The sequence below is a fragment of the Ciona intestinalis genome, chromosome 6 (assembly GCF_000224145.3).
Source record: "Ciona intestinalis chromosome 6, KH, whole genome shotgun sequence".
NCBI lineage: Eukaryota > Metazoa > Chordata > Ascidiacea > Phlebobranchia > Cionidae > Ciona > Ciona intestinalis.
Genome location: NC_020171.2, coordinates 2,070,619 through 2,096,232, shown reverse-complemented (window position 1 = coordinate 2,096,232; position 25,614 = coordinate 2,070,619). Strand labels below are relative to the sequence as shown.

The window sequence follows — 25,614 nt, the reverse complement described above, 5'->3', positions numbered from 1 at the left end:
CAACTTACACTAGTACTGCAGTATAACAATAACATATAGTAGGGTGGGGAAAGATGGGACACCTTTTCGCTTGGTTTTCTCTTTTTATTTGGTAGTAAACAAAGATCATTCACTTTAAACCGTATCTTCACGACTTCCACAGACCGTTTTTAATTGTTTAAAACACGATCAGGCTATTTGGATATTATGTGTTAAAGGTGTCCCATCTTCCCCCACTCCACTATACATATCAAACTATAGCTAAATCAGCTACTATTTCGTACCTTTGGTCATATAATCTGAAATTGTCTATTTAAACTAAAATCCTTACGTTTTTGTGCATATAATGTATAGTAGGTTGGGGTAAGATGGTTTATGTTTTCGTTCTCTTTTATCGTCTCATTTAGTAGTAGACAAACCATATTTACAAAATTTATAACTGTATATTCACGACTTTAAAAAGAGCGTCGTTAATTGTTTAAAACACGATTAGAAAATATTGAACATTATGTGCTACCGCCCTACCGGCATCGGTATTATCCCTCAGTACTGTATCTGTATACCCGTAAGTGATACTGAAAGCTTTATTTACCAAACCCGTTTACTTAAACTAGACTACGGGCGCAAGTAAACAGTTTGCGACTGCAGCTGACTATTCCAGTAAACGCTTTGTCTCTTGTAAAAACTATCACGTGGTCAGTTTTACAGGGTGTCGCGTGAAAAGAATGACGTAGGACGTGACGCAAGTGTGCCAGTCACGCTCTGTTGAACACGTTAAGCACACTGTGGCAAAGGTCTGCGCTAACTGTACCATTATAAAATATTAATGGCTTTTTTATATAGTAGGGTATAGGGAAAGATAGGGCAATTTTTTGTTCTATTTCCTCGTTCCATTTGGTAGTAAACAAAGATTATTCAAAGAATTATAAAACCGTATATTCACGACTCCCATAGACCGTTGGGAATTGTTTAAAACACGATCGGGATATTTGGTTATTAAGTGCTAAAGGTGTCCCTTCTTCCCCCACAGTACTAAATGTTCGATTACGGTAGCGAGTTTAAAGTTAGATTAAAACGAAAAGAGAGGATACAGCGACAAAGCAACAGTCGTTAAAACACGCTTAACAGATTTCTACTTATTAATACAATATACTGACCACAACAGTATAAAGATTATAAACTCCTGGTCGAAACTCAAAGCAAAGTAAGGATATTGCTACTTGCTGATACATGTCCTTTAGTTTTGCTGAGTAAGACGCGTCGTTGTCTCAGTATAACAATACAAACTGACTCTTAATATATTGATTGAATAAATGAATGTAACCTAATATTGTTTGCATAGCAGGCAGCGACAGTCATTATAACACGGGTCGTTCTGTTTCTAATGTCCATAACTTATCTAACAAGTATGAATACCATTTCTTTTTTAAAAAATGAATGTAACTTATACATCCTCGCATAGCAGGGTAACAACAGTCATTATAAAACGATTTCTGTTTCGTTAGCCCCGTTCTGTTTTCATACACCTTACCCTACCTATCGCTATTGTAAACTGTAGACTCGTTGACAAGCTTACAGATCACGTGCTTGCTACGTCACTTCGTCTATACATAGTCAGTTCGCTTATAGCGTTTCAGCTGACTCATGTAACACTGTGGTAAATTACGCGAAATCTGGGCTGTAAAAATAGATTTGACAACGAGTTAAACCTTTATGATTAATGCGTATTATACACCGAGATGTACCAATCTAAATTATGAATATATATATATATATATATATATATATATACATATATATATATACTAATACTACAACACTGTGCTTTCGTTTAATACTCTAACAGTACTATGGGGTAAGATGGATACCGTTAGCACTTAATATTCCATATTTTATATTCGTGTTTCTAACGATTAACAACGGTCTTTTACAGCCGTGAGGATACGGTAATATAATTATGTATATTATATGTTTCTTGTTTACTACCAAATGGGACATTAAAAAAGAATAAAAACAGTTCATTACTCAAAGGATATAAAATTAGCTTCAGACAACGAATTAATCTTATATGATTATTGCATAACGCTCACTGACGTTTGTCAGGCCACGATATTAACAAATATACTAACAGTGTGCTTTCGTTTTATAAGCACACGTTTATTTTCTATGAAAATAAACACCTTATACCTGTCACCAAAAGTAATATCGTACTCGTGCATCTTTTCATATATATGTAGATTTAGCAGCAACGCTTTTTCAACACTTTTTCTCAAGCAGTTTTTTATATGCCTGATTAGTTTCAACGACTGCAGTTTGTTGCTAATTCCCTTCTTAATTTAATCTTCGTTATCGTATTCGAAGAGGTGTTATACTAAAGCACAAAAGCGCTTCACATAACAGCAACATACTACCCCTTAAACGTACAACTTTCACGAACTGTTACAGTGAAACTGGCCCATCTTTGAATACAACCAGCATTTTTTTCAGTCACGATTTCAGCGCCCGGGAAACAGCCCGAAGTTCTTTGTTGTCGTTTTCCACCCGATTAGTGTTTATTGATGCGGAAATCAAGGGTCTGCGTTGGCCTATTGTACTTAAAACATGGCTATATGCCTTGTGTGGAAATAAATCAGACAAAAATCCTTTTTTGATGGTTAGACGTATATTATACTTATATACATTATTGTTTAATTATCTCTTCGAATACAGCAGCGAAGATCAAATTAACTAGAACTGCCTAGAAAAGGGAATTAGCAACAAACTACAACCGTTAAAACACGTTACGAGTATAAACTACTTGAGAAAAATTGCAAAACAAAGCGAGGCTGCTAAATCGAAATATTAACCAACTTAAAACTAAACAAGCCGATTCTACAGTCTCATATGACTCAATACATGTGTCTTGCCACAATATCCTGACCTAACCTATAGTCATCTATATAGTCTGATTCGACCTATAACTTAATTCTTACACCGGCTAACATGACCTTACGAATGGCCTCTGGGCGTATATAGCATGTGTGACTGGCTAAGAAATATAAACCACTAAAATCCTTATAACTTTGAATACGACATAGCCTCGCTTTGGTTCGACGGTTTTAAATTCTTCGGTTACAACTGCAACTGGTTTAAATTAGAAACGTTCTTTGTTTACCGTCTGTAGCAAGCCACAGAGCTACCGGAAAAGCAAACGATATAAGGTCAAAGTATTCTACAGTCTGTAAATATCCCCGCGTACTTTCCAGCTACGGTTCGAAAGTACTCTACAGTCTAGACCCCTCTTGAGCACCCTTCTCTTTTAAGCAAACACAAATTCTTAGCAGCGTTTGATAACGAATTCGACCTACTTTGATTATAACTGCATTTCGTCTTCAACTACATACATTTTCTTTTGTTCTGTTATAGCATTTAATTTATAGTGACATCATACACATACTACGCTACTACGTAAGATAAACGATTAGTCATCACATCTCACATGACAGGCAATTAACAACAGCCAAACTTTTGGCCTTGTAAACAGACTTTGATGTGGCGCAACTTTAACGAGCTTCAGTACAACTATAGCACATTTGCAACGATTGCAGATCTGCTTTGCTGTGTGTGTTCGGGACACCTCTGTTTTCTGACATCTATTTCAAGATCCCTGTTTTCTCTCATCTATAAGACATACGCTGCCCATGGAACCGATTTAGAGACACTCATAAATCCATTTCGCATCATAATTAAACTTTTGCATGGAAGGTTTATCATGGGTTATATATATGCAAACTAGAACTACGTTAAAATGTTTCGTTTAAAACAACAAATGTTAAAACAGGTGGGTAAATAACGGCTTGCCATGAACTAATGCAATCGAAATTATAAACCAATCATTTTATAGACGTGCATGTTATATATACGTGTTACTATGAGCTATTTGCGTGCATTTGTGCGTAGCAGGTGTTATAACGTCATGTTATAGTGTTTCTTTGTAAACGCATATCTCGTAGGTGGGAATTTCCCAACGATAATACTGATTATCTGGGAACTTTTTTTTAAATACAAGTTTGTTAGTCTCAGTTTTAAGTATTTCTTATCCTTGCGCAGCAGTGACAGTCGTTATAACACGAGTGTTTTGTTTTATACACATCGTGCCCGTTTACAAGTTACCACGTATGTAGCTTTATGGGTGTTTATATTAACTGTTTTTCATACATTGTGTATAACATTTCATATTTTTGAAATTTCATTTCAAGAAATGGCTAATTGTAAACTTGTTAACATGAGTGACATCACGATGGCGCTGCAGTCGTTCATCACTATGATGTCACAATTGCTTGGTCCAGAAGCTGGGAAAGTGTTGATAACTAAACAGAATGGGGAAGTTATAATAACCAATGATGGATGGACTTTGATTAATTTCCTAACTTCAACTAGTCCTGTTGCAAGGTTGGTATAAAGAAATACTTGAATGAATAATCGTAACTGGCTTTATCCTTGCATGGCTGGAAAACGACTGTCGTTATAACACGGGTGTTCTGTTTCATAAACCTTAGGCCACTTAGGAGTTACCATGTATGCAACTTATTTACCCTTGCATGCCAGTAAACGATCGTCATTCCAACACAGGTGTCTTGTTTCATACACTTCTTGCCTGCTCTCTATGTGACTTGTTTATCCTTTCATGGCAACAGCAGTCGTTATAACACAGATGTTCTGTTTCATACACCTCTTGCTCACTTAGCAGTTAACACGTATATATAATAGGATTTTTTACATTTTTCTTCCTTCTTTTTATATCTTATGTTTCTGTTACAGAATTGTGACCCAAGCTTGCAGTGTTCACACAAAAGTTTATGGAGGTGGTTGTAAGTCCTTTATGCTAATGGTTAACGCAGGTCTTGAATATTTATCTGGCAACACTGAATTAGCATGTCATATTCCAAGCAATAGAATCAAAGTTATATCTGCTTTAAACTGGTTTCAAGCTGCTGTATTGGGTTCAGACCGGTTTGAACAGGAATTGGCAAACTTGACAGCAATATCTACTGAATTAAACAATGAAAATTATAAAGCTGTGGAAACTGTTATTTCTAATGTAGTTAGAACTTGCTTTGCGGGCAAGTTTAGCAACAATGCTACTGTTGTACTTTCAGATTTGACAACGAAACTGATTTGGAAAATATGTGGTAATGTTGTTAGCAATCTAAGGAAAATGATTGCAATTTTATTGCAAAATTTTGATGACTTTGTGGTAGAGGCACCCGGGCAACTTCTCGTACAAAGTGCTTTGGTTAAAGGGATTCTAATTGATAGAGAAGTTAAGAATTTTATTCACAGTTCAAACTGTCAAAATGTTCTGGTTCTTAATTTGGATGACAGTCTTACACCCTGCAGTGAATTTTCCGTTAATTTGCATGGGAACCAATTTTCACCCTTTTTAGAATTTCCAGTGAAAGTGATTAAAAAATGGATCGAAACTCTCAAGAGTCAAGGGGTCACTGTGTTATTTTGTCAAGGAAAAATGCTGGGGACTTTTCACAATATATGTGAAAATAACGGTGTCCAAGTTGTTGACTGTTTAAGTGCGGAACAAGTCAGTTTTCTATGCAAGTCCTTAAAAATATCCGCTGTACATGAAATAACTGATGAAATATTACAGAAGGACATTGCAGATGTAATTATAAGTGAATTCCTAGTATCTAGAAGAACATATGTAAAAGTTACACGGCTGAAAACTGGCAAACAACAAATATATACAGTTGTAGTAGGTTCCCCTTCTCCTGGCTTATGTTCACGGTATAAAGCAGCCATCCATAACGCTCTAACTGTAGTGAGCCACTGGTTAAACCATTCACCGGCAAAAACTTCTCTATGTTACAGTGTTATGGGGGGCGGGGTGTTCTTTTTGTTCTTATATCGTTTGATAAACGAGACACCATGGGTTAGAAATGTATGCGGAAACTTTAGCAATAGTGAAGAAGAAAAATTAGCAATATCCTGTAGAGTTCTGTCTGAAGTATTACTGGTAATACCAAGAACACTGCACAAGAATTCTTTTCTTTCTAAAGAAAAAAGTTTCAGATTTATCACTTTACTTTCTTTGTTTGAAAATCTTGAAATAGATCAATTGCAATCTTTAATCTACAAAACAAATATTGGGAATTCTTGTTTTACCAATTATACACCACCATGGCTAACTGAACCTTTTTCTATTAACTTGGCTTTGGTATCAAATGTTCTGAATGTCTTGATTGAAACTTTGAGAGTTGAACAAATTGTCAGGTAAGCGTAATGTATTGCTTAAAATTTAGTGCATTTTTCTGTGTTTACGTTTGTTATTTACCAGCATCCTATATACTGCTAATACAAGACTATTATGAATTTTGACCTTTTAACGGGTAATTTTTCATTCACCCTGACCTTTATACAGGTGATGTGTACTTTAAATTTTGTGCATTTTTTAGGAATCAGTATACCATATGCTGCCAATATTAGACCATTATGTTTTTTGACCAACTCCTTGTACTTTTTACAGTGTCTCGTCATCTCTTAAACAAGTGAATGATCAGATGGAAGATGTTAATTCATGAGTTGGTATCTTTCATATAAAAGACAATAGGAATGTGGTGCTACAAAAATCAAGTCCGACCAGTTGTAATAGGCTGTAGGAGATACATATATTGTAGAGAATATATATAACTAGTTATATATATTCTCTACAATCTAACTAAAGTTGATTTATATACAATCAACTTAAGTTATATATGTAACTAAAGTTCATTTTTTTACTTTTTGCTTTTATTAAACAGCATTGTGAAGTGTTTTCATTTCTTCCAACTGCATTGTAATGTGTACTTTTATATGATAATTTTTACGGTAATGGGCCAACTCTGGCTTAAATGTTTGGTTCATCGACGTGTTCCGCTGCAGGTTCTCACTCTCGTAGAGTATTATGAAACAATGATAAGATATGAAGGCAGTTTTAATACATTTAATTAAAGTAAAACAGTTTTAACACTATTTGACCTAGCTGTCATCTAGAATAGTCACGCCCCCGCGTAATGTTGTCAACAGTGACAAAGCACGCCATTTCTGGTTTGTTTTGATATTTTAAAAACAACCGCAACCTACGGCATGCCGCCTAAACGAACTCCTGCAAAGGCACCAGCCAGAGTTCCGGCGTCAAACGCTAGGAAAGCACCAGGTAAATTTGTGTTAATTTTTCGTGTATAACGTCCGCTTTTAAACACTTTTATACTCCATGTGATGTGACTTCTAGTTTTTGGTTCAACAGCCACGTTTTTTTAATAACACCCTTTATTTATGGCGTTTTGACTACTGTTGTTTTGCTGTTGATTCTCTTTTAATGGTTACAACAATAATATGGTTTTCAAAAAGGTAAGTTAAAAATATTTTATTCTAAAATAAATTGTTGCAACCATTGTATTTTTTTTAATTTAAAAGCGATTTAATCTTGTTTTAGTAAATGCTGGTAAAAAAGCTCCTGCTAGCAATGCTGGGAAAAAGCCAGCTGTGGGAAAAGTTGCTCAAAAAGAAGTTAAAAAGGAAGTAAAGAAAGGACCTTCCCCTCAAGACCTTGCTGCGATTATCATTCAAAAATATACAAGAAGGTTGGAGACTGGAGTTGGTTTGGCCATTTCTGTAGTTAATGTGTGCGTTTTTACAGATTACTTGCAAAACTTGTCCTAAAGAAACTAAAAGAGAAAAAGAAAGCTTATGATGAGACTATCGAAAATATACAAAGAGAAGTAGGTGCATTATGATTTACTTGGTAATGTAGACTGCTCTTGTTGCAATGTAAATTAGACCCTTACTTTCTGTGTGTGTTTTACTCTTATTCAGTACCATTTTTTATTCTGTTGGATCTAATGTTTCCGGCTATTTTAGTCAGTCACTATTATAGTGCATTTTGCATGTCTATCTTTCACTTCTTATAATATAAAAAAAAACATTTCCTGTGCAGGCCTACGTTGCCATGGTCAAAGCACAACAAGAAGCGGCAGAAAAAGAACTGGAGAGAGAGGAAGAAGAAAGAAGGAGAAAAAGAGAGGAAGCAAAAAGAAGAAAGAGAATGTTGGAAGCAGCATTTGATGGCGACTTAGATGAAATGCAAAGCATTTTAAATGAAGTAAATCAATAAACAATATTGAGTAAAATTCTTACAAAAGTAAACTAAAGTCATTTCTGAATACTCTCGTAAAAATAGACAATGAAATTACTTTAATTGGTTTTTGTGGTGAAACCGAAACTGTTTAAGGTATTACATACATTCAACAAGTCATTAAAATAGGATTTTTTACATTTTTCTGCCTCTTTTCATGTTATACCTAATCTGCATAAGACTGCATTTATTTAAATAAAATCATGACCTTACTTATGTCTGATTTGTGGTAAACCTTTTTTTGCCCCAGGTTTCGCAACTAGATGACAAAAATGGCATCCCAAAAGATGAGATTGGTATGATAGCTCGACGCTGCCACCAAATGGCGGTAGTGGAGTGTCAAGACGCAAACGAGAACACACCCCTCTCCGAGGCGGGGGGAGGGGGAAGTGTGGATGCTATTGTGTTTCTGGTGGAAAGAGGTGAATATTTATAATATTTATATGAAGTAGTGTAACTTGTTTATACTCGCATGGTGGGCAACGATAGTTTTTAATGTGTGTGTTCTGTTTTATACACCTTGTGCATGCTTAGGAGTTACCTGTATCTAAGTAACTATACGTGATCTCGCTGTTATATCACAGAAATTACGAGTTATTTATGTAGTTTGAATCTGATTAGTTTTCTGTAGTAGACAATTTCAACAGTTCTTCCAAGTTCTATTTTTGTAACAATTACAATATGATTTCCTACGTTTAATTTCCTCCTTTTTCAATAAAGTTTTGGGGTTATAATGTTAATACATTACTCCAGGTGGTAACCCCAACAGTATAGGAGCATGGGGTCGAACTCCTTTATATCGAGCGGCGTTTGGTGGCCACATGGAGGCAGTAGAGTGTTTGTTACAGTTTGGTGCTGATCCAAGAACATACGCACATGATGGTAACACTCCTGCACAGGTGAACTTATGTTTTAATGCCTGCTGTTGTGGTGTATACATTAGGTTTAATACACGGCAAAAGTTTTGTATATTCTGCATAGAGTTTTTGTCTTTTGATATCGCATAGTGTATTTATACACATCCTATCAACTGTTACAGAATATCGCTGCCCACCCCTGCAAGCATAAATAAATTTTACGCGAGGTGTATCAAACAGAACACCATATGTTGCTTACTATGAATGTTCTCGAGTCGTAAAAACTTTGTTTCAAAACAGACGATTCTATAAGTTACTCATTCATTCATGCCCTGCCATAAGAGGATAACCAATTACAACCATTCATTCACTAAGGTTGCATCTGTGAAGCAAATAGTTGACACACTTGAGAACTGGGATGTTGAAATCACTGAAGCGTTACTAGAGAAGATGGAAGCTGAGAGGGAAAGAAGGAAAGATGAAGATTTGAAAAGAAAAGCTGCTGAAACTAGCAAGTGAGCATTTATGTTATAGCTTGATAGTGAGTATGAGGTGTATGAATAAGAAAACACCCATATTGTAACTGGACAGTAAGCATGAGGTGTATGAATACACCATGTGTCTGACTGTCTGGTGTATAAGATGACACCCATGTTATTGTCAGTGGGCATGTGGTACATTAGGAACTATTTGTACTTTAAAAGACACACACGTTATAGCTCCAGACACTAACTGCAACTCGGCTATGGGCATAAGACCTAAAAATTGTTAAAATACAAACTATTTTTCACAGAATACAGAATGAATTAGAAGAAGTACAGCGTGAATGCAACAACAGACAGAGAATATTGGAAAAAGCTTATGTTGAGTTAGAGAAAAGAATTCACGAGCACGATACTGGTATTTCCGAGGGGTTTGATAGACCGGATGTTACTTTGGCAGTAAGTTTAAGTTTGTGATAATTTTTAATTGTTATACAATATATATATGCCTGTGATTTGTTGTGTTGGCTATTTATTTCTATATGGGTGAGGTCTTTAAACGGAATATCGGAAAATCGGACCAAAGTTATCATGATTACCTGAACATTGTATACGCACATTATATTCTATATGAGTGAGGTCCTACAGTAAGGCTTGTCATGGAAGCTGGGATTTTGGCCAGAGTTGACCCATTTCTCTAATACTAAGGTTATGTAAGCATTTAAGTCCAGATTCTATTCTACAGTTGGCTTATTACCCCATATGGCTGTTCTTTAAAGTTATACTCCAATTATGTCGTGACCTTGTGCTACCCCATGTTTGATGTCTATGTTTGTCTTTGTATACCTGATCGTTAAAAATATTCCAACAGGCAATCCAAGACGCTGAAGGAGATTTAGAGATTGCTAAACTTAATGCAATGAAGGCAAGAGAGGGGTTGGAACAAGTTAAACTTAGACTGAGGGAAACACAAAGTGATGGTTAGTATGTGTTATATAGAAGCACTTGTAACTTCTGGGCTTGAATAGATGTGTTATCATAATATAAGGGACAACTGGGTTGGAGCAATTGTCATAAAGTGTCTTGCCCAAGGACAAATACACCCATAATAGCAGCAGCGTCGGGCCTCGAACCCATTACCTCTGGGTTGAGAGGCAGGCGCGCTAACCACTATGCCACATCGTTAGTAGTTTTACTGCCATTATTGTGTAAAGATAAACAACTACATACATACAAAAATCATTCATGATGTTATAGTTTTACTTATTACATCACACAGGCAAGGATGATGATCTTCCCGGAGTAAAATGCAACATTCGTGAGTTGGATGAAGTCCTTATGCGAGATGTTGGAAATCGAATCAAATCTTCAGGGAAGTGGCCTCTGCTTATTGATCCAAGTGGCCAGGTGATTATTGTACCTCATGCTCACTATCGAGTTATAACATAGGTGTCTTCTTATACACCAGACACACATGGTGTATTCATACACCTCATGCTCACTGTCAAGTTATAACATGGGTGTTTGCTTATACACCAGACAAACATGGTGTATTGATATACCTCATGCTCACTGTTGAGTTATAACATGGGTGTCTTCTTATACACCAGACACACATGGTGTATTCATACACCTCATGCTCACTGTCAAGTTATAACATGGGTGTTTGCTTATACACCAGACAAACATGGTGTATTGATACACCTCATGCTCCCTGTTGAGTTATAACATGGGTGTCTTCTTATACACCAGACAAACATGGTGTATTGATATACCTCATGCTCACTGTTGAGTTATAACATGGGTGTCTTCTTATACACCAGACACACATGGTGTATTCATACACCTCATGCTCACTGTCAAGTTATAACATGGGTGTCTTCTTATACACCAGACACACATGGTGTATTGATACACCTCATGCTCACTGTTGAGTTATAACATGGGTGTCTTCTTATACACCAGACACACATGGTGTATTCATACACCTCATGCTCACTGTCAAGTTATAACACGGGTGTTTGCTTATACACCAGACAAACATGGTGTATTGATATACCTCATGCTCACTGTTGAGTTATAACATGGGTGTCTTCTTATACACCAGACACACATGGTGTATTCATACACCTCATGCTCACTGTCAAGTTATAACATGGGTGTCTTCTTATACACCAGACAAACATGGTGTATTGATATACCTCATGCTCACTGTTATAATTACCGGCAATTGCTCTAACCCAGTGGCTACTAATAAGTTCTCCAAATTGTCAGCCATGCAGAAAAATATATAGTGCAAAACAAATGAAAAATCTAACTAAGTGATCATCTACAAAGTTACATATGTGTTAACTTGGGCACGAGGTGTATGAAACATAACACCTGTTTTATAACGACTGTCGTTTCCTGCCATGCATAAATTTAGTTACCTATACAGGGCATTAGGAGTAAAATGCAACTCCGAAACTGCTGCCTATCACTGTACTGTAATAAGAAAGGATAATAATATAAAACTATTCAACAGGCAGCAGTATTTCTTCGATACCGAGATACAAACTACATATGTGCGCTTAACCCTGAGAATATGAAACCTGAGACATTAAGACTGGGGCTGCTTGGTGCTTTGAGGTGAGAACTTGTTTTGTTAGCATTAGTGAGGCACTGTGGCAGGTTACCGCACCTGTCTCTAGCCCAGAGTTACAGGTTCGAGGCTGGATGTTTCTAATTAATGTTATTGTGTGTAACCTTGGGCATGACATTTAACAAAAATTGCACTTTTAATAGCTAAAGAGGTGAGAACATGTTGTTTTGTTAAGGGTAGTGGCTTGGCCTGCCTCCCCCTAGTCTAAAGATTCTAGGTTCAAAGCTCAATGCTGCTATTATTGGAACTTATAAGAAGTCACGAGTTGTATGAAACAGAACACCTGTTAGCCATGGTTTATATTTTGTAGTATATAAACACAAGCCTTTGGTACAACTTGATAAAGGACTTGACTTATCTAGATAAGCAATAGGGGACTTTACATTTGTCTCTCCAGTCCTGGTAAAGAAAGTTTGAGTAGTATAATAATAGCGAAAAAGACAGTAAGCCATGGTAAATGTATTCAATAAAATACTTGGCTATTGAACTCAGGATTGTTACATAAGTAGTAACATTTGATACATGGCATATTAACTTCTACTTCTATGTATTAAGGTGTAACATATTCTCATTAATTGCAGATATGGCAAACCCCTTGTCATTGACATGTTAGAAGTGGACATGTATGAAACAGTATGTGACATGGTGAACCAGATAAGGGATGGGCTTATAGATCAAATAATGAACAAAGAAATATTGGAAGAATCAAAGTAAGATGGTTTTAATTGATGACTTCTTTGTTGCTTTGGTTTGTTTATGGTTGCTACTGTCTTGGTTAGATTGGCTTAATGTTGGTGCATGGTCTGTTATAGATAGTTGAATGTTTGTGGTAAAAAATTGGTCTAATTACTGTGTTGGAGAATAAGTTGTAGCCAATTTTTTACTGAGTTTTGTAGAAATAATTGTGTTAAAACAGATTTTGTAGTTAATTTTTGTTTTTTTGTTGAATTTTGTTGTTGACTTACTTTTGGTTGGTCTGCCTTCTGCGTGAGTTAATTATATTTGCATGTTCTGTAGATAGTAGGATATTTTCCCCCCAAAACACATTGCATTTACTATGTTGTACAATTAGTTGTAGCTTACTTGTGTCATAGGAACAGTTTGCAATGTTTTTGTGTTGTTGTAAATCAGTTGTATTATAAAAGCTTTTGTTGTTGAATGTAGACAAAAGTAGTGGCAATTTCATTATGTCTATGTTCAAGCTAGTGTAAAATTATCTTTTGTAGAACTGTTTAAGGTTAACTAGGTTCGGCACTTGTGTGTATATCAAGTCATCTACGTACTTTGTAACTTGAAGCAGGCACGAAGTGTATGAAACAGAACACCCGTGTCATCACAACTGGCTTTGCCTGCCACACATTAAACAAATAAGTTACCATCATTTATTCAGTTACCCACAAAGTTATATGCGTGGTAACTAGTTAGCAGGCTAGAGGTGTATGAAACAGAACACTCGTGTTATATGACTGCCCTTGCCCTGCCACACAAGGATAAATAAGTTACATTCATTCACAACTTTACAGTTACATACATGTTAACTAGTTAGCAGGTACAAGGTGTATGAAACAGAACACCCGTGTTATGACGGTGTCACACTTAAGAAAATAATCTACATACATTCACAACTCCACAGTTACATCTCATTGGTGAAAACAACCGATCCAAGCGAATACCAAAAGTCAAACTTCCATCACCACAGAGTTGAGAGCTTTGTTCTTATTATTGTCACCAAAAATAAGTTCCCACCAGAAAACCTTACTGATATTACTTACCCTATTCGTATTGTACTGCCAGAACCAACTGGAGTGCTATAGATTAGGCCAAAGTAATAATGTGTTATGCTGAAAGACAAAAGATTTGGGTATTTTACCCAGCATAAGGTTTTACTAATAGCCCATAGTTGGTTATACTTGTATTTTAAAGTACTTCTAGATAAACTGATTACTTTCTATGCTGTAAAACACTTTATACCATAATTCCCATGCTTAGTTTGGGTTATCTTAACATAGATTTCCTTGATTGCCCAAAATTGGGTATTTTGTAAGACACGATATATAAATTAATAGGTTATGTTTTATGCTGTAAAATACTGTAAGCTTTGGGTATTTAACTTAGCATAAAGTTTTACTAATTCTCCACAATTGTTTATACCTGCATTTTAAGACTACTTATATGTGATTAAGTGTTATGCTGTAAGACAATGTAAGCTAATTGGGCTTTAATAAGATTAAGTTAACATTGCATAGGTTTTTTTCTAATTACCCCAAATCTGTTATTTTGTAAGAAAATTTTAAGGTTCGCCTGTCATCTGAGTTTTGGTGTTTTTTTTATGAAAAACTAGTTTCTGTGGCAAATTTAGACTACATATTTAACCTTAAATTTTACACACTGTGAAATGATATTTACCTTACAAGCTGTAATTGTTTTTATCCAATTGAACTAAAATACTCTTTACTTAAAGTGGCTTTATATAGTTTTTATTATGTTTAAGTACACAGCTTTGTTTATGCGTAGGTAATGTTAGCCTGTTAATGTTTATATAGTAATAGGGATTATATAGTAGGGTGGGGGAAGATGGGACATGTTTAGCACATAATTTCCGAATATCCTGATCGGTTTTAAAGAACTAACAGCGGTTTATTGGGAGTTGTGAGGATATAGTTTTACAAGTCTTTGTAGGTTTTTTGTTTATTACCAACTGGGTCGAGAAAGTTGAATAAGAAGGTGTCCCATCTTCCCCCTCCTTACTATACAGGTTATAGCTAGCAGCGCTGGTGTGTAAACTAAACTGATATATCTTGATGTTACTGCTATAGTGAACATACAGTAGTACAAGAAACCATGAATACTGTATTTTACAAGGTGCAAAAAAGCGCAATTTAAAAAAATTGTACAAAAATCAATGAAATTTAAGAATATATAACTATATAAAAATATATTGGAGAAAATGGTTAAATGTAACACATAGTCTGTGTGAAACAATGCTAAAGCAATAGTAAATGATCAGCATATAGTATAGCATCCTACTCTTTAAACTGGAACTTTCATGGCTTGCACAAAATGTATTTTCGGTAGTTTTAGCAGTCAAACAGTTTTTTCAATGTCAAAAGTTTCGCCATTTTCGAAATCAATATTCTGTGTTGGAAGTAAAAGAAATATTAGTTTGTTTTCATAGTTCAGGGGGTTGTATCTAAGATAAAATTATATATATATATATATATATATATATATACATATATATATATATATATGTATATATATATAGATTAATTTGTGCTATGGTTGCACTGGCACAGTGAATACATAAACATGTTGAATTACATTGAAACTGTACGCAGGCAGAAGCTTGCTCCCAATTTTTTGTATGCACAATCCAATAATAGGGATGTTCTAATATGTGAGTATGCAATTATACTATGTGGTAACTGGTAACTCATAATTGGGCACGAGGTGTATAAAACAGAAAACCCTTGTCATAACGACTGTCTTTGCCCCGTCGCACGCAAGGATAGTTCAGTTACATTCATTTATTCAAAGACAACACTATTCACTAAGTGTTGAATGTGACACTGTTTAACTAACCATGCAACAATTCATGGGATTTCCAATAAGAAAAATGTCACTCAAATTTACCATTTCTAGTTTACCTCATATATGCTGTTATCTAGCTCCACCACTATGTCATTATTATCTACAACTTTCATCCTTAAGATGGCAGCATTGAGCTCCTTGACAACTTGAGTAAAGGTAGGTCTCTTCCAAGGGTCAAGTTTCCAGCATTTTTTCATCAAAGCATACCTGTTTAAATACATGGTGTTTAATATATTGTGTTTAATTGATAATTCTATTATATTTTATATTGGTCCTGAAGTGAGGCACACCATTGGGCCTGAGATTTAAGCAAGAGTTGGCCCATTACCCAAACATTGTATATGCACATTTAATTCAAAATTGATGAGGTCCTACAGTGAGACATACCATGGGACCTTGGATTTAGGCCACAGTTGGTCCATTACCCCAATATTTATGCACATTTTATATGGGTGAGGTCCTACAGTGAGGCATTCCATGGGTCCTACCCACAAATCCCTAATTTGCATACAACACAAATCAAAGCAGTTTCTTACGTTCCTCCAGCCAAGCCCAACCCCACAACATGACCAACTACTTAAACTTATTATGATAACTCCCCTTTTGAGCTTGAGTGGCAGTAAATGTCATCAGTCAAGCTCCATTTCCCATACCAGACATTCAGCCCTATGGACTCCAAATTGTGGTTTGAATTTGTCAACATTAACCAATTTAAGGGAAATCTCAATCACAATGTCACTCAAGTATAACTAAAGGAAGTAATATAAAAACTTTCTTTTTGGCTGGGTTTCAAATACTTTCATTTTTTGTATTTTTAAATTTTGTATTTTCAAAAGTTAAATGCTGACAACAACCTTTTAAAGAATAGTTTTTAGGTATACTTAAACTAATAAGCAAAACTTTTTACATATAATTCTCTAATTCTTGTCATATTTAACGACTGTCGGTTTGGTCGTAATTTCTTTTAATTTGTTTTATGTATTACAGAAATAAGAATAAACACACATCATGTTGCATATATAGACTTACATCTCAGTACTACATGATGCAGGTTTTTCCATCCTATATCCTGCTTTAATTTTCATGAGCAAAGTATCTTGATCTATTCCTGGGTAAGGGGAACCACCCAAAGTTGTCATCTCATACAACAGGATTCCAAATGACCAACTGTGAGAGAAAGTGGAAAAAGGCAAATGAGAGAAGGCAAGTAACAAAATGTTATTTACATATCTATTTATGTATTTCTGACATGGCTTTTATGTATTTCTGACAACGACACCTGTCGTTATACTGTTAATTCCCATATATTCAATATGTTAGAGTTAGATTAGTATATTAATATTAAAATAAGTAATTAATAGGAAAACTCTTATTTTTCTCCAATTTTAATAGGGGAGATGGGACACCTTTTCATTCTATTTTCATGTCCCATTTAGTAGTAAACAAAGAACATTCAACGAATTATAAAACCGTATCCCAACAACTTCCATAGACCGTTGTTAATTGTTCAAAACTCGACCAGGATATTTAGATATTATGTGCTAAAGTCCCGCCTTCCCCACCCTACTATATCACCTTTGTATAAGACATGTTAAACACTTACACATCACTCCTGCTTGTTATAGGAACTTCACCTGATTGCATCCTTTCAGGACTCACCCATTTTAATGGAACGCATTTCTCTGCTCTGCCTTTTATTACCCCGTATCTGGAACAAGGATAACGGTAAGGTTTACACTTTGCTCTTGTTTGGCAGTAAGCATGAGGTGTATGAACACACCATGTGTGTCTGGTGTATAAGAAGACACCCATGTTATAACTCGACAGTAAGCATGAGGTGTATGAATACACCATGTGTGTCAGGTGTATAAGAAGACACCTGTTATCATATGTTACCTTGACGGTGAGCAGCACTCTGGGTATCCAGTTAATGGACCAACTCTGGCCTAAATTTAGGTCCCACTGTAGGACCCTACTCATATAAAATAGAACAATCAACAAGAATAGAATACGCAACAACTAAACAGCATGCAAAAGATACTTAACACAAACACTACAACTCACCTGTAAACATCATTAGCGAGACCAAAGTCGGCGATTTTGCAAACCAAGTTTTCCCCCACAAGTATATTTCTAGCTGCCACATCTCCATGTATTATCCTTGTCTTTGTTAAATACTCCAACCCCAATGCTACTTGGTGTGCTATGTTCCATAGACTTTTTTCAGTGATGTGATAAACGGGGTCGATATTCCTTTTGTTTGGCTGGGTATAAGTGACATACGTTAGTGATGTATTTAATAAAACAATCTTTTTTAAAGAGAAATGGGCCAACTCTGGCCTAAATCCCAGGTCCCATGGCTTGCCACAATGCAGGACCTCACCCATATAGAATAGAATGAGCATATACAATGATGGCGTGCCTCAGTGTAGGACTTCACTCACATAAAATAGAAAGACAGTCCATTTTACATGTTAAGACATTTTACCATTATTTAAAGTACCTAATAATAAAAATACATTTAATAATATGTGCTTGCAAGTGCTTACTCATAAACCATGAGTACACTGTGAATATAATACCACATAGACACTCATATATGTATATAACTTTGATAAAAGCCCTGTCCCTTTCAAAATATACTCTTGTAAGCAGACATAAGGTATATGAAACAGAACACCTATGTTGTAAAGACTGTTGTTTGCCTAGCCATGCGAGGATAAATAAGTTGCATACGTGGTAACTCGTAAGCGGGCATGAAGTGTATGAAACAGAACACCCATGTTGTAACCACTGTCAATGCTTCGCCACACGAGGATAAATACAGCAACACCTTACATACATAAATACCCACCTCTCTAGCTTCGTGTAGAAATGCCAATAGATCCCCATACTTGAGTAACTCAGTCACCAGCATGATAGGTTGCTTAACAGTGCAGCACCCAATAACACTCAATACATTAGGGTGGCTGCCTATGTTTAACATGAAGTGGATCTCACTCAGAAATTCAACCAGTTTGTTCTTTGAATATACTCCATCTGTGTTGAAAGAAACAATTAGGTTAACTTGTAAGCAAGCATGAGGGGTATGAAACAGAACACCCGTGTATATAACAACTAATGTTGCCCGCCATGCGAAGATAAATAAGTTACATACGTGGCAACTTGTAAGCAAGCATGAGTTGAATGAAGCAGAACACCCGTGTTATAACGACTGTCATTGCCTCACCATGCTAGGATGAATAAGTTACATACGTGGTAATATGCAAGCTGGCACGAGGTGTATGAAACAGAACACCCGTGTTATAACGACTGTTGATGTCCCTCTACACAAAAATAAATAAGTTACACAAGACATATACAAAACAGTTTTAAATATAAACTTCTACCTTTCATTGTCTTGATAGCAACTGGCACCCCTTCTGTGGCTTTCCCTTCTCCATTATCAATGCTATCTTGTCCATTATAGCAACCCTTATGAACGACACCATAATTTCCTCTGCCCAGTACTTCCCCAAACACAATATCATTTTCTGATAATTCCCATTTTTCTCCAAATACTGGCTGATTTTCTCCAAGCTGAAAATAAAACCTGATTAAATATTAAGTAACCAACATGCTAATCTTTAATCTATATGGTTGAGGTCCTTCTCCTTTTTAGGACAGCTAGGATATATTTACAAAGTTTAGTCATTACCCCAACATCCAGACAACTTTGTGGGCGTTTGTTTTAATAACCCCTATAACACAATTTCACAAACCAAACACCAACAAAGTTGCATATTTTGGTAATGGGCCCAACTTAGGTTAAACAGTAGGTCATGGAAAACTGTAAACTGTAGGTCCCTTAAACAATAGAACAGAAAATTGGTAATAGACAATCACCTCTTGGATTTTTTTCGCAGCGATAAAATCCATCATCCTGCTCTTATTCGCCACAAACTCGCTCCAGGTGAGCTCTCTCTTCCGGATGTTGCGGACTCTGATCCTCCAAGCGATGAGGATCACAAGGAGAAGGAGTAGCGTAACAGCAGGGATTGTTACTCCGAGAATTAAGGTTGAGATTGGGGTACAACCGGATCCATTTAATAAGCTATTTTATTGAGAAGAAAACGAATGTAATTAATCGACCTTAATAAGCTAGATACAAATGTTTGTAGATTTTCTATTAAAAAAATTGTTGTTGGGTTAACGAGAAGAAGACATGGAAATTAAGTCATTTAATTCACTTTTGACAGTTGGTGCGAATTTGTGTATATTTTGGTAAATAGTATCGCCATGCTACAGTGGTTAGCCTTTGCTACCCAGAGATTAAAGGGTCGAGGCTCGACGCTGCTACCATTGTGGGTCATTGGGCAAAACACGCAACGGCAATTGCTCTAACCAAGTGGACCTTTATGGGTTGCCTAAATTGTCCAACGTTAACTATTCACCAACAAAGTTACATACGTGGTAATTCGTAAGTAGGCACGAGGTGTATGGAACAGAACACCCGTGTTCTACTTACAAATGCGAGGATAAATAAGTTACATGTGCTAACTCGTAAGCTGGCACGAGGTGAATGAAACAGAACACCTGTGTTAGAACGACTGTCGTTGCCCCGCCGTGCGAGGATAAATAAGTTACATGTGCTAACTCGTAAGCTGGCACGAGGTGAATGAAACAGAACACCTGTGTTAGAACGACTGTCGTTGCCCCGCCATGCAAGGATAAATAAGTTATATTCATTCATTTAGGTCTCACCCATCTCCAGTAAAAGGGCATACACATGTCGCACCCAACATAGGGGCTGGTAGATCTACACAAGTTGCTTCTTCCACGCATGGTGACTTATCTGGTGAACAGTAGTTGATGTCTGAACAACCAGTTCCCAACTGACCTAGATATAGTGTAAGTCGCGTTCATTTTTGTTTAAAATTTAAATTATGTGATACTGGGGTATAAATATCCAAAGTTTGTTAAGCCAGCGCTGGTTTTGTTGACCCATTTTTTTCGTATTGCGCCATTAAAAATATACGTCGGAGTAGTAACGTTGTCTTGCGCTGGAGCAAAAGGGGATTAAAGCGCTTGTTTTTCCCCAGCCCAACCTACCGGGTTCAAGGCTGGACGTTGCTACAATAAACAAAGAATTTTACAGGATCAAATATCCGTATTTTCACGACTTTAAAGAGCGCTGTTAACGGATAAAACACGATTAGGAAATTTGGGATATTATGTGCTTGTGCTAACCGTATCCTTTTTACCCTACAGTACTAGTTAACATTTTAATAAACACGATCGGGAAATATGGGATATTATTGCCCAACGCCACCCATCTTACCCCGCAGTACTTTACATCATTTCAATGTTATGACAATATGCAAACAAGACAGTGCGGCTATTTCTCCTGTGAGACAGGAAACCGCTAAAACCAATGGGTTAAATTCACTTTATGGTCTTACTGACCCCTAACTCCGTGTATATGACTCAGTGGTTATGTTATAGTATGGCAGTTGTGTGTGCAAATATAGGATACAATGTGCTTACTGTGCTTTTGGCTACTAACTTCTAATTCGATGTTTATAAGCCATATACCGTGTATGTCTTTAAATTATTCGCATTTGTAAGTATAGATTTGCATTTGTGTCTTTAAATGTTCGTTGTATGTATATTCGTAAATGTCCTGGTATGTTTAGGTATTTTATTAGAATGAATGTTAACTTGTAGTTTGCGAAGCTGCTATTGTAGTTTGCAAAGATTTAGAAACAATTAGAATTTGGATTTCAAGAACGCAATCGTAATTGTAGCATATTTTCAGCATTGTGAGTTAATGGTAATGGGCCAACTCTGGCCTAAATTCCAGGTCCTAGGCGTGCCTCACTGTAGGACCTCACCCATATAGAATAGAATGAGCATATACAATTTTGTGGTAATGGGCCAACTCTGGCCGAAATACTAGGTCCCATGGCGTGTCACGTTGTAGCATCTCACTCAAAAGGCACGGCGCCTTACTTTTTCATATGTGTAATACATATACAGTTATAAAGGCTTAGTAGGGGTTTACCTGATCCGTTATTAAGCCCATTCCCCTCAAACCCTAAAGTACAATTGCAAGTCGCACTCTGATTGGTTGAACTTGATAAACACGTAGCATTTACGTCACAAATGTTCCACTCCGGTGAACACACGTCGACTTCTAAAGTTTCCAAAAAAATATGTTTAAAAATAAAAGCGGAATAGTGTCTAATGGAAAATCATGCGTTTTATTATAACGTGGCGCAGTAGTGGCCAGAGCGCTGGCTTTTAGACCAGAGGCCAAAGGATATGGGCTCGAGGCTCTACGTTGCCACCGTTGCAGGACAAAAAACGATATACCCCTCGAAGTTTCACACGTGGAAACTCGTAAGCGGGCACGAGTAGGATAAAACAGAACACCCGTGTTATAACGACAATCGCAAGCAAGGATAAATAAGTTACATACCTGGTAACTCGTAAGCGGGCACAAGGCGTATGAAACAAAACACCAGTGTTATAACGACTGTTGTTGAAATAATAACTTTACGAAATAATAAACAAGTTACATTCACTCATATTGAGTAGTATTTACCTGGTGTGAAGCTTATAGTTGCAATACACTGTGGGTTTGTACACACAGAGCTGCTGTACCGCGGTTCAACTCTAACCGTATATGTTTCCTCAAGTATAAGGCCGGTAACGTTCACCGTATACGTTAATGTGCTGTTATCGTCGCATGAAGAACCGTTTCTTACGACGTTGAATTCAGCGATATCCTGATGGAATGAAAAAGTTAGAGTAATAGGCCAACTCTGGTCTATATCCCAGGTCTCCCAGTGTCTTACAGTAGTGGCACAGGACCTCACCCTTATAGAATAGAACCATGCCTTGGATGCCTATGTAAATGTAATTAAACTGGGGTAACGATGGTTTAATTTACCAATAAAGTTTTACTTTGGTCGGTTTTATCCATAGCGTTTTTTAACGAATGTCGTTTTGCAGAACGCAATTTCAATTTCTTAAAAAAACGAAAGAATTTTAACTTAACTTCTAACTTGGCATTTCAAAATGCTACTACACGGCTCATTTCCATTGTATGCGTATCCGTAATGCGGATTCGAGGCGTATCCTGTTGTTTGTAACGTTAAATACCGTTTTGTTTGGTTGCTGCAACATCGAATTAGCTGGAAACACAAATATCTCGATCCCCAATAAATTTTGCTGCGTCACAGGCGGTCTCCATGATATTTCGACACTCAGGTTTATGACGTCACCATGCAGTATTGTTGGTGTGAATCGACCCGCTGTGACGTCACGGGGAACGCGCTGCGCGATTCCAGCGCCTGTAATCAGCAAAAACGAGAATTAGTTACAGCGGCACACTGTACTTTACCGTGGTATACTGCATAGTATAGTACTAGTATAGTATACTGTATACTACCAGTATTCTATAATACCAATATACTATGTAGTCCATGGTACTACAGTAAGCAGTACAGTACAAGCATAGGCTATAAGTATATAGTAGATTGGGGTTAAGGTGATCCATGTTTCAGTCTCTTGTATCGCCCCATTTGGTAGTAAACAAAGAATATTTACAGAACTATATAACCGTTTCCTCACGGCTCCGGTTTTGCAAATTTGTCAATTTAGAACAGTTATGAGATATGATATAGTAGGGTGGGGAAGATGGAACACCTTTAGCACAAATATTTAGGTATCCTGATCGCAATTAACAACGGTCTGTGGTTGTTGTGAGGATACAGTTTTGTAATTCCTTTTTGAAAAACATGCGCAAAATGTTCACTACCAAATGGGACGAGAAAATAAAACGAAAAGGTCTTTCCCTACCCTACTATATATAGACGAGACTAAATCTTTACATTCACTTAAGCTAACTTGTTGTATATCATGTTACATTATCGTATTGCTACATGTCTAAATTTTAATAAACTTTACAAATGCACGGAACCGTAGAATGGGAAGACTCTCACTTCAAATTTAGCGTGACCGTAACTGACAACATGTTCATATATGAGTGAATCCAGACTTGAAATTGACATACTATGGGAACACAGGTGAGACAGATAGCTTTTTAATTAAATACTCAGTATTGCTACAACAGGTGTTTTGTGGGCGGGGAAATTCGGGATTTTATAAAATATGACCTTTATTGGGAACGAGTGTAACTTATTTATCCTCACGTGGTGGGTAACGACAGTAATTATAACACGGGTGTTTTTTTTTCATTAACTTAATGCCCGCCTACAAGTTACCACGTGTGTAACTTTGTGGGTGCAAACTACCTCGTATGTAACTTTGTGGGCGATTATACGAACTGTTTTTCATACATTATATATAAAATTTCATAATTTTGACATTTCATTTTCAAGAAATGGCCCACCATTGTAAAAAAGACACTGTCGCCAAAAAACCTATTTACCGCAATCTTAAAGATAGTAATTATAACACAGGTGTTCTGTGTTAATCACCTAATGCCAGCTTACGAGTTTAAACGTATGTAACTTTATAGGTAAATTTGAACTGTTTTTTATATAGCCTTGTATAATTGACAATTTATTTTCAAGAAATGGGTCACCATTGTAAAAATCGACATACATTGTCCATGAAAACCTGTTCCTCAATCTTATGCAACTTACCGCAACAAAGTTCTTCCCCTTGTATCTGCGATAATCCTGGTAAGTCTCGACGCACAAGTTCAACACATTGTGTGATTGCTGATATATCGGTAGGGCCTGTAAATCTCAATGCCACTGATTCTCTGTTAAAATATAACGTTAGTGAGCTACCTGTTTTTTAACCTAATACCTTTTTGGTTTTCCTCTGACTGTAAAGAATATGGAACAAAATCGTAAAAGCAAAAAATAATCATTATATAAATATACTAAAAGACAATGGTGGGGTAATGGGCCAACTCTGGCCTAAATTCCAGGTCCTAGGCGTGCCTCACTGTAGGACCTCACCCATATAGAATAGAAAGACATTTCTTTCATGAGCGCTCAGAGCACTGCGCCACCGGCTTTGTATTTATATATTAATCGTTAAAACATATGAACGAATTGAGTAAAATTGTTCTCTTTCTTTCAATCTAATTACTAACCTGTGATAGGGTAATAGAGAGAACTTGTAACTTTTCATGAATTCGACTTTGAACGTTAGGCTTCGAGTAGCCTGTAATATACATTGAATAAGATGGATACCGTTAGCACACAATATCCCATATTTTCTGATTGTGTTTTTAACAATTAACGAAGTTTTTTATAGTCGTGAGAATACGGTTATATATTTCTAAAAATATTCTTTGTTTACTACCAAATGAGACGATACAAGAGAATGAAAACATATCCCATCTTACATATTAAATACTTACCGAACTCGCGGATATGAAATTCCTGTTCAATACGAACTGCCTGATCCCAGTACAACGACTTGTAAGTTCGTTTAATGTCAATGCACATGTACTAATATTGCATAAGCACTCCACGACACCAGTGCTTACGTTGCGCGTGACGCATGACGCATGGGGATGCGCAACGCACGCAGAGTCGTTCACGCTTCTCACCCACGCGGCCGTCTTTCTATAAGATGAAAAAGGTAAACAATAACAACAACAAAATGTAGACTTGCTGAAGGAAACACCCACTAAGTTACACGTAGGCTGTAACAAGATGTATGAAACAGAACATCCGCATGTTATAACGACTGTCGTTGCCCCGCCATGCGAGGATAAATAAACCTTCTTTTATTTACTAAAACACGTGACATTTTACACGATCAGTGTTAACTAAAATAACATTAAAACAGGCACAACTATTAATATAGCAGGGTGGAGGAAGATGGGACACTTTTTCATTCTATTTTCTCGTCCCATTTGGTATTAAA

General features: G+C 36.5%; 2 protein-coding genes across 3 annotated transcripts in view; one reads left to right on the top strand and one right to left on the bottom strand.

The window, feature by feature from the left end:
* Positions 1–14,586, top strand: part of LOC100183353 (putative IQ motif and ankyrin repeat domain-containing protein) — a 47,449-nt gene extending 32,863 nt beyond the window's left edge. Inside the window, exons 3-17 of one of the 2 annotated variants that reach the window (XM_002125107.5) lie at positions 4,218–4,410; positions 4,780–6,246; positions 6,500–7,168; positions 7,448–7,595; positions 7,652–7,733; positions 7,949–8,113; positions 8,397–8,568; positions 8,900–9,045; positions 9,379–9,518; positions 9,797–9,944; positions 10,357–10,465; positions 10,765–10,892; positions 12,010–12,113; positions 12,708–12,836; positions 13,760–14,586. In XM_002125107.5, the coding sequence (XP_002125143.2) occupies positions 7,099–7,168; positions 7,448–7,595; positions 7,652–7,733; positions 7,949–8,113; positions 8,397–8,568; positions 8,900–9,045; positions 9,379–9,518; positions 9,797–9,944; positions 10,357–10,465; positions 10,765–10,892; positions 12,010–12,113; positions 12,708–12,836; positions 13,760–13,940 (1,722 nt within the window). In that variant the 5' untranslated portion in view covers positions 4,218–4,410; positions 4,780–6,246; positions 6,500–7,098 and the 3' untranslated portion in view covers positions 13,941–14,586. Of the gene's footprint in view, positions 1–4,217; positions 4,411–4,779; positions 6,247–6,499; positions 7,169–7,447; positions 7,596–7,651; positions 7,734–7,948; positions 8,114–8,396; positions 8,569–8,899; positions 9,046–9,378; positions 9,519–9,796; positions 9,945–10,356; positions 10,466–10,764; positions 10,893–12,009; positions 12,114–12,707; positions 12,837–13,759 lie in introns of those variants that run through there. The other variant, XM_026834819.1, reaches the window with a different exon arrangement.
* A 370-nt stretch (positions 14,587–14,956) lies between these two features.
* On the bottom strand, positions 14,957–25,377 carry LOC100181011 (fibroblast growth factor receptor 3-like). Its single transcript, XM_026834815.1, has 15 exons — positions 25,103–25,377; positions 24,833–24,903; positions 24,372–24,493; positions 22,864–23,054; positions 22,304–22,487; positions 21,761–21,892; positions 20,461–20,596; positions 19,603–19,810; positions 19,107–19,296; positions 18,572–18,756; positions 17,782–17,981; positions 17,321–17,425; positions 16,747–16,884; positions 15,774–15,924; positions 14,957–15,261 (listed from the first exon to the last, which is right to left on the bottom strand). Exons 2-15 carry the CDS (start codon positions 24,868–24,870, stop codon positions 15,211–15,213), a joined length of 2,031 nt encoding a protein of 676 aa, XP_026690616.1. The 5' UTR covers positions 24,871–24,903; positions 25,103–25,377; the 3' UTR covers positions 14,957–15,210.
* Positions 25,378–25,614: the final 237 nt, after the last annotated feature.

Excerpts from the sequence above, each read along its gene's own strand:
- LOC100181011 (XM_026834815.1), bottom strand. The coding sequence starts at position 24,870 with ATGAAAAGTTACAAGTTCTCTCTATTACCCTATCACAG. Across the intron at positions 24,494-24,832 it reads TCTCTATTACCCTATCACAG|AGAATCAGTGGCATTGAGAT; the intron begins GTTAGTAATTAG and ends ATATTTTAACAG. Across the intron at positions 15,262-15,773 it reads TAGATAACAGCATATATGAG|AATATTGATTTCGAAAATGG; the intron begins GTAAACTAGAAA and ends CTTCCAACACAG.